This window comes from Microchirus variegatus (assembly GCF_963457635.1).
Source record: "Microchirus variegatus genome assembly, chromosome: 12".
Lineage (NCBI taxonomy): Eukaryota > Metazoa > Chordata > Actinopteri > Pleuronectiformes > Soleidae > Microchirus > Microchirus variegatus.
In genome coordinates, this window is record NC_139813.1 from 9987541 (window position 1) to 9996457 (window position 8917).

The 8917-nt window shown below is 41.7% G+C and overlaps 1 protein-coding gene across 1 annotated transcript; it reads left to right on the plus strand.

Moving 5' to 3' along the window:
- Nucleotides 1–583: 583 nt before the first annotated feature.
- On the plus strand, nucleotides 584–3234 carry LOC310934598 (protein FAM177A1-like; the record flags this gene model as incomplete). The annotated part of the gene is made up of 5 exons (XM_083898351.1): nucleotides 584–652; nucleotides 930–1142; nucleotides 1301–1367; nucleotides 2496–2593; nucleotides 2699–3234. The coding sequence occupies 5 exons, from the start codon at nucleotides 584–586 to the stop codon at nucleotides 2900–2902; spliced, it is 651 nt and encodes a 216-aa protein (XP_083754477.1). The 3' UTR covers nucleotides 2903–3234.
- Between the last annotated feature and the right edge of the window lie 5683 nt (nucleotides 3235–8917).

Here is an 8917-nt window from a genome sequence, read left to right on the forward strand (position 1 = left end):
GCCCTTTTCAAAGCAGCCATTTTGTCATGGCAGCTATGCGCAGGTGTTACTCCTGTGTTCATTAGTAAAGCTTTTAATTAAATGTGATGTGTAACACCTGCTTGGTTTCTGCGTAAAAGGTTTTGTTTACACCTTAGCTTTTTCCTAATGTGAGATGTCAAAAATATCTGTAATGAGTTTCAAAGAGCCTCTGTTCATTTTGTTGTCTGAAGTGAAAAGCTAACAACAGAGCGTAAGGGAAGTGAAATAAAAGAGGGTAAATAAATCAGTACGTTGGAACCGTCACTAGTATGAGGCATAATGGTGCGTCAAACCACACATTCCTTGTGGTTTAAAATGAAAATAATAATTATTAAAATAACACAACATTATAAATTGTAAATAATATAAAGTACAAATTGTCGTTCGAAGAAGAGAAACATAATACGTTTGCATTTTTGCTTGAATCCCAACGTTTCTAACGTATTTCACTGGACGTTACGCACTTTACGGAGGGGTTAACAACGTCACTTCCGGTTGCGGCTACAGGGACGTTGTTGTTGTGGGCGCAGCATCCAGAGAAGCAGGGAGGAGGCTGGGGACAATGGCCGATATATCACTGTATCTCACTAACGTCAACGTGTCTATAGGGCAGAACATGGCGGTGGAGCAGGTGAGTTTACGCAGTGCCTTTTCTGCGTGTTGTCCGCATCGTTATGTCGTTACTGTTCTGTTTAGAGAATGTTGTCAACGGTGTCAGTGCCTGGATGTTGCTTGTCACTTGTCAGCTCTGACTTAACGGTGGTGGTTGGTGACGATATTACACTAAAAAATGAAATAATTGTATATTTATTTATTTATATGCCACGCCTATGGTGACTGACTGACCCGTTCTTACAAAACAACCCCATAATAATGCTGTCTGTCCTGTCTGTGACGTGTCCTCCCAGACTCTGAGTCCAGGTAAGGACTTCGAGTGTGTGGAGCTGGGGGAGCTGGACAAACGAGGGGAGCAGGAGCAGCAGAAGGAGAAGGCTCCTCGCAGGATCATCCATTTCTCCAGTGGGGAGACCATGGAGGAGTACAGCACCGACGAGGAGGAAGGAGAGGACCAGGAGCCAGAGAGGAAGGACCTGCTCGCCTCTCCGGCTGAAGCGGTGAGGGTGAGGAATGGTGGAGGGATGGGGAATGTGTGTGTGTGTGTGTGTGTGGGCACAAGTAGCTGAGTGGAGGACAAGAGAAGTGATGGAGGGCAGATTGTGTGTGAAAGAGTCTTGTTTTCTGACTAATTCACATGAAAAGAACCTTGTTTGTGTTGCAGTCAAAGATGACTTGGGGCCCGTACGTCTGGTTCCACATGTGGAGAGCTGCCACCTCAACCATATCAGGTTTGTTCATTACGGTTATTGACTTACAACCCAGGTGCCACATCTGGATTGTATTATGATGCAAGATTAGCACATCACTCAGCCGTTTGTGGGGTAAAATTGGTGGGGGGGAGGGGTGATGTCATCGTGCTGGCACTGATCGCCCCCGAGCTTAGTGAAAAACCTGATCCTCAGCAGCTCCGCAGCTGTAGAGTCAGACTTAGAGTCATCGTTATCCTTGCATGATCCTGACAAATCACTGATTCTACAACGGAGAAAAGCTAATCTTGTCTTGGGCAGCACACAGGGTACAGTAATGAGCTGCTGCAAAATCATGGGGAAACTTGTTTTTGCAGAAGATTTGCATGTAGGTAACACAGCATTTAAAATAATATGATTAACTCTTTTGCAATAATATATTCATGTTGTGATATTTGACATGACCTTAATACTTACTTTTTTGCTGTACTGACTTAATTTTATGTTTTATTGCTGCATGAATTATATGCAGTTAAACGTGACTCAGAAACAGACATTTGTGAGTCAGCTGATAACCATCTTTGTGCAGACTAGGTTGGTTGTCCTTTGTGTGATACACACTCTCTGTTTTGGTTGTATCTTATGAAGTGTATCTATGCATTTAGTGGGGGAAAATCAATACCAGGCTGAGAAGTATTTGTTTTGAATTTATGTTGGGTTTTTTTGTTTTTACTTGTGATGCTACTGAAATATACTAAATTGAAATTGCAGTGGTTAGTTATCACAAACCAGGCATCGCATAACATCTATGTTTTTCTTCTTAAAAACCACAAACCTCTATCCATTTTGACACATATTCTTGACCACACATGTGTGTTAATCTCTAAATGTGTTCACCTAACACCTGTGTAGTACTTTTTCAGAAATGTTTCAAGGTTTCCTCACACTCTGACTCAAATAACACAACTCACTATTAAGATTTCATCTTCAGTATTGTTAGATCAAGATGTCTATTAATTGCAAACTAGAGGACTATGATCATTGTTTTTTTCTTGCTGTCAATTATTGTTGGTATATTTAAGGAAGGCTTCCCTTCCTCCCTGCTCGATTAGTTTTTCAAATTTTATATTACATTATTTACACATAAAAAACTAGACTGTTATTTTCCAGCGTGTGATTACCTGGGAGAGAGGATGGCCTCCCTGTTTGGGATAACTTCTGCAAAATATCAGTACGCCATTGATGAATACTACAGGATGAAGAAAGAGGTATGTTGCAGGAATGTGTTGCTGTTCTGGCAGCAAAATGTCATTGTAATTTTGAATATGTCCATCAGCTGACTGACTGTAATCCCATGTGTTTTCCTGCATCAGACGGAGGAAGAGAAAGAGGAAAACCGTCTGTCAGAGGAAGCGGAACAATCCTTCAACCAGCTACATTCTCAGGAAGACCAGGATGAGGCGATACGCCACACTGAGGTTTCCACCACTCAAGCCGATGTGAGCTATCAGATCGAGAATGAAGGTCAGGTACCCTCCAGCACCATTGGGGCCCCTGTTATCATCACGGCAACCTAACCACCCTTTAAAGGACACTCGAGATTTTCTGTCTGTCTGTTTATTAAAGAAGGACCACTGTCTTGTCTCACCCAGCACCGTTCGGTTTGTGTATGACGCAGCTTTAGGTGAGCAGTGCTGCTGTGTTGTTGTTGGTCTGGTGTGGCGAGGACAGCTGTGTCCACACTCCTCTGACTACCTGGTGTCTCTTTGCCACAGAGTAGCAACTGATAAAGTGATGTCTGGATAGTTGCATTCAACTCGACTGTGTTTTCCATGGTGGCTCATCGCTGCGTTATTCAGCACATCTGGCTTTGTCAGTTGCTACGGCAACAGCCTCCCCGACGTGTGAAGGTTGTATGTTAACCTTAACTGTGCCTCTGATGGACCGGACACTGTGCCTAAATCACCAACACACAGTCGGTGCCAGATCTAGACTAATCCTATGTTTGAAAATGATTTGAGGGGATAGTTCAGTTTTTAAGTCTGTCGTGAAAGGTATTTACACATAGTTAGCATCTAACTTTCTGCTGACAACGCTCTGCAAACAGATTTTAGCCTCTTAACAAATGGCTCAAATGTTAAAATGTACATCAGCTTAAATGTACACTATCTTAGGTATGTATTTGCTATGTCATATTGCTGTAAAGACGTCCTTGTCTGTCTGGAAACTGAAGTTTCACTCTGTCTGCAATTTTAGCTCAACACACACAGCAGTTGTTGGTTTATTGCCACCTCATTTGGGAAGGTTTTTTGTTGCTTAGGTAATCCTGAAAAAGGATTTCAAACAATGAGGTTACAGATTAAGAATTTTGGACTTACTGTTGGAGAGAACCATTGATCAAAAACCCCTGTGTGCCCTGACGTATAATTGCAGATTTCCTCTCAGGACTTTGGAATGAGAGGTTGACAAAATGACAGAAACCTTAGTTTCCTGTTGTAAAAAGCAGTATAACAGAGAGACAAAGCAGTGGACATAGTCTTAAAATATCTTACACTCAAGCTGACTTTGATTTTAACAGGTCAGCCGTTGGTAGGTCTGCTTTTGCTGGCAGCTGTGTTTTCACTTAACGTGTGCCTGCTTGTCAGAACAGGGAGCACGCATCGTGCGATCAAACGGCACTATGTATGAGAACCTCATACAACCACGCTTCAAAAATACCTGAACTATCACTTAAAAAGGAGCATGTATACTCCGCCTTATACGAGCATTTTCAAATATTTGATGAGTTTAACAGCAGCTCTGTTGACACGCTGGCCGTTTTAACACTCCCTCACCTGTTTACCTGTCGTCTACATTAGTCCTTATTAAGCTTTTATTGCACAGATTTAGCCTTGGTTATTAAATCATGTGTGGACCATGAGTGTAAATAATGTTTTGAAAGCGGGTTTAGATGTTCCCTGTTGCTCTTACTGTCTGCCTTACCCATCACACATAGAAACATGTGGTTGTGGTAAAGTAGGCTTTTGATAATGGCAGGGAGCACTGTGACACTAAGTCTGTGTACAACCTGAATTTCTAACAGTTTTTAGTACGATTTTTTAATATTTATCTATTTATTTTACCAAACTGACTGCAATTAATTCTTGCATTTTTTTACTGTTGTTTTATGAATTATCATAGTAATGCACTGTTAATAAAAATCATTGTTGCTGTTTGAATTTTATATTTGTCTGTTCCTCGATCAGTGTCGGCAGCTCAGTGATTGATGTGTCAGATCGATGTCGTTGGCAACAAAAGGGCCTGTGTTGTTGTGTATGCAGACGGCTGCGAGGTCAGAGACCGTGTTTGCTCGCCACACAATGTCACCATTCTCCGGTCAGACTTGGTTTCTGTGGTCTCGAATGACCTCGACTGCAGTTGTGTCCTCACTAATACTGACATGCAGTCTCCATGTAACACTCGTCATATACGCACATGCAAAATGTAATCTTTGCATCCTGTCATTTTCGGGGTAGAGGTGTCGTTTTCTTGTGGCTGTTTTCAAGAATTGTAGTTTCGAGAGTTAAATAAGAAGCTTGATAACGTGCATATCTGTTCTACTGACATCTTCGCTCCACCAGGTGGCTCTCTTATCAGGTTTCGATAGATTAGATTTGACTTTTTGATCACTCACTGGGGGAATTCATTCACCTGTCAGCAGGGTTAGGAGCAGACGTATAAAAAGCAATAGAATATACTAATTCAAAATAAAGTGCAATAAGTATACGATCTGTGAAAGATGGAACATACGCAGCCCCTGAAGTGACATGAGGAAAATATATATTTTATTTTTTTTTAGTCTCGAGTTTCCCCCCCCCCCCCCCCCCCCAAAAAAATGAAAAAAAAATGTTTTTCATAATTTTTTGGAAACTCTTGGAAAAAAAAAAGTTAAATCCTATACAACTGTGGAAGTGAGCAGATCAGGGAAATGTGCAGTCCCAATGGTTATCAGGCCTTTTTGCCCATAAGGATTAATATGTTAATAGTAGCAAAAATAATACAAGAAGCTGCAACCATGAGCCATTACGTTGGATTTCAAAAATAAATCCCTTTTTTAACAAGTAAATAGAAAAATCGTTTCATGACATTTCCTGAGAGTGAGAGCTTATAACCATGCCTGTTGCCAGCATTTAAGGACAAAATGAGAGACTGAATGACTTACGATGAAAATGTTTGGCAGTGAACATGACAGGAAAGCTAAGCTCCCCTTACGGTATAATTGCTTTTTTTGTATTCTGAAAAGAAAAAAAAAAAAAAAAAACTCTATTCTGGTGGACAAAACTGACATCTTTCAAACTCTCAGACAAGAAAGTGAAGCCTAGTGGTGGATGATTTCTTCGTTTGGTGGCCGAGCGTGTCACAGCGGCACGTTATTATGCCGGGTTGCCGTGATGAGGCAGCTCATTTGTAATGGTCACAGTCACACAGTGGAGTCAGTCCATGTCATGTCACAGCCAGAGCCAGAGCCAGGTCACCACAAAGCAGCCTCACAGAGAGCTGACAGACAATACCACCCACTGACAGCCTGCACAGCCAAGTTCACAGAGTCACCACTGAAGCCTCATCAGGCAGATAAATGTGATTCAAATATAGCTGGGGCACATTCCTTTATTTAATCATGTCTTCAATCTGAGATTATGCGGATAGATTTGTACGGTTAAAAGCATCAATGTGAGTCTGAGGCCAAGGTCAAGATGCTCAGCTTCTTCTGCTGCAACTGAAAATGAAATCAAATGACTGAAAAACAGCTCAGGGCTGTTTTTTTTTTTTTATCCTAATGATTTATTTATATGTTTTTAAGTCAGTTATGTGCATGCACTAAGCCTCGGAAGGGATTTCTATGTCTCATTCCAGACAACTTGGTTCTCCAAGACAATCACATACTGTATATATTGGGTGCAGTTTTCCCATATGATTAAGTCTAGAAACTATGATGATTTTTAATTATTACTATAAAATGTTCAGCGTGTCATTCACTCACAGCAGGCAAAGGTGCTATGTAGACGAGAAGAAGCAAAGAGACGACAACCATCAATATCTTAATTAAGGCACCGCTCAGCCTTGTAAATAACAACTGCATTGTTCCAGAGGGGTTTATTATGGGCTGGAGAAGATATGGGTAAATAACTATAGCGAGAAACGACATCTTTTGGGAAAACAAGACAATGTTGGTGTAATCGTTTGCAGTATTTACTTATAATTGGTTTATATATATATTATACTGTGTGTGTGTGTGTATTTCTATCTTTGTGAGGTTCATAAAATGTACACATCTATTTTCGTGGGGACATTTTGTTTGGGCCCCACAACTTTACTTGGCTTTTTGGGGGGTTAACACATGGTTTTAGCCTTAGGCTTAGGGTTAGGCACTTAATTGTGATGGTTAAGGTAAGGGTAGGCGCTAGGGAATACATTAAGTCTATGGCGTGTCCTCACTAAGATATAAAAACAATTGTGTGTGTGTGTGCGTGTATATACATTATTTCCTGCACCAACCTGTAATGACCCTTCATTGTTGAGTAACTTCCTAAAAATGATGGAAGTTACTCAACAATGAAGGGTCATTACAGGTTAGTGCAGGAAATAAGTGTCTCTGCTCATCTCATGCAGTTCCTGTTCTGTCCACTAGAAGGTAGTACTGTATTTAACAGGAGAGAACAACTGGGGTTATTATCGTGCACAATACCAGTGGAGTGAAACAAATGTTGTTATTTTTATCATTTTAAAGTAAAGCACATCGTCATCCCGATAAACCCATAAATCACAGATGGGTGGAAAACATTCTAGAATTAAAATGTTTTTTTTTTGCCTTTTTACGTTGGACAACAGTCAAATGCAGTGGTGCAGCAGAGAAGGGACTCTGTCTTTTGAGTGTTGTCCCTCTGGGAGACGTGAGGCACACTGCAGTCATCGGGGCAAACTGTGATTAACCGGGAAAATCCAGAGTTGAAAATTCACAATGCCATTCCTTGTGACTAAGTGTTTACTGATGCAGCCGTGAATGTGTGTGTGTGCGAGTGTGTACACATGCATTCTTGAGCAGCTGCTCAAGCATTTTGCCCCGAGTGCTGCTTCAACTTTTGTGTAACAATCCCTCCCCCCCCACCTGCATATGTCCACGCGCCAGCCTTGAGTCATTTGAAACTTCAAGCATACCTTTTTGACATTTTTGTGGGCTTTGGGTTGGTGATGGTGGGGGCAGGAGGTGTTTACTGTTCTGCGGAGACCAGTTTAGCGAGCGTTTTCACTACTGATTTCCTCAAAGTTTGTACTTGAGTCTAACCACACGCCTTGAACATGTACATCAGTCATTTATTGGGGGCTGCACGTGCAGTTTAGTCACTCGCGTTTGAGTTGGAAATCAAAAAAGATGAGTGTTGCTTCATGGTGTAGATTCCTTCTGAGCACTTTCCTGACAAGAATCCAGAAGTCGGTTTGTGGCGTGTTGCAACAAATTTCCTAGAGATGCAGTGGGTTTTTTTAAAAGATGAGGATGAGCTGCTGTGCAGAGAGAGTGTATCGATGGAAACTGAGACCGAGGTGAGAAAGACACAGAGGGACAGTGAGACATATAGAAAGACAGAAGGAGGGAGGATGATGAGAACAGCAGCAGCCCCTTTGAAGTGGGCCTCAGCTGGGCCTTATGTGTCTTGCTGAGGGAAGGGGATTTCCAGGGCTGCTTGGTCTCCTGTCTCACCCCCTTAGCCTTTTGCTTCCTCCGTGGGCTACAGCTTAAAAACACAGAGAGCTTATCTCCTCTGAGACATAGCCCCTGCAGCTATAGCACTGACACAGGAATGAGAGGAATTGTCACTCTTGCATTAAGAGGCTATTTTATTACCACGTCCCTATGGAGGTGAAGTTAGGGAGAATATGCAAGTTGGAAGAGAGTGGGTTCCCTTGCTGTGGGGCATCAAGTTTGCTTCTTTTCTTGGCTTTTGTCTTTGATAGCATTGATTATTTTCATCTTTACATCAAAGTGGTTGAATGCATTTACTTCTTTGAAGGATCCTTTGTTGGTTTTTATAGTTTGTGAACCCCGTATCTTCTCATCTCCACTAAATTACTGCAAAAACTCCTCCTGTGTGTTTTGCAATTCACTGTCTGTCTGTCTGTCTGCACGCCGTGCTCTTTACACACCCAGGCACACATGCACACACCCAAATGCAGAAACATGCACTTGACTGTGAACAAAAAAAAAAAAAACTCTTTTCACACACATGTACACACACACAGAGAGAGACAGACAGACACACACAGGCAGACAAGGCAGTGGAAAGTCCCTGGCACAACCTGCCTTCTATCTCAGTACAGGTGGCTGCTTCAGTGACAACAAGGTTAAGACAATATGACCTGCAATCCTACACCATACTTTACCCACTGTTTGTGCATTAAGTGACATGCTGTTTGCTTGGATGAAAAAAAATAAAGAGTTCCATTAAATCCATATAAAAAGTGAGTTCAGAGCTTAAGATCAACACCAGCTGCCAGATCAATGCAGCCCTGGAGCATCAAGTTCATCTCACAACTGGACTTGTGTAGTGTTTTTTTCA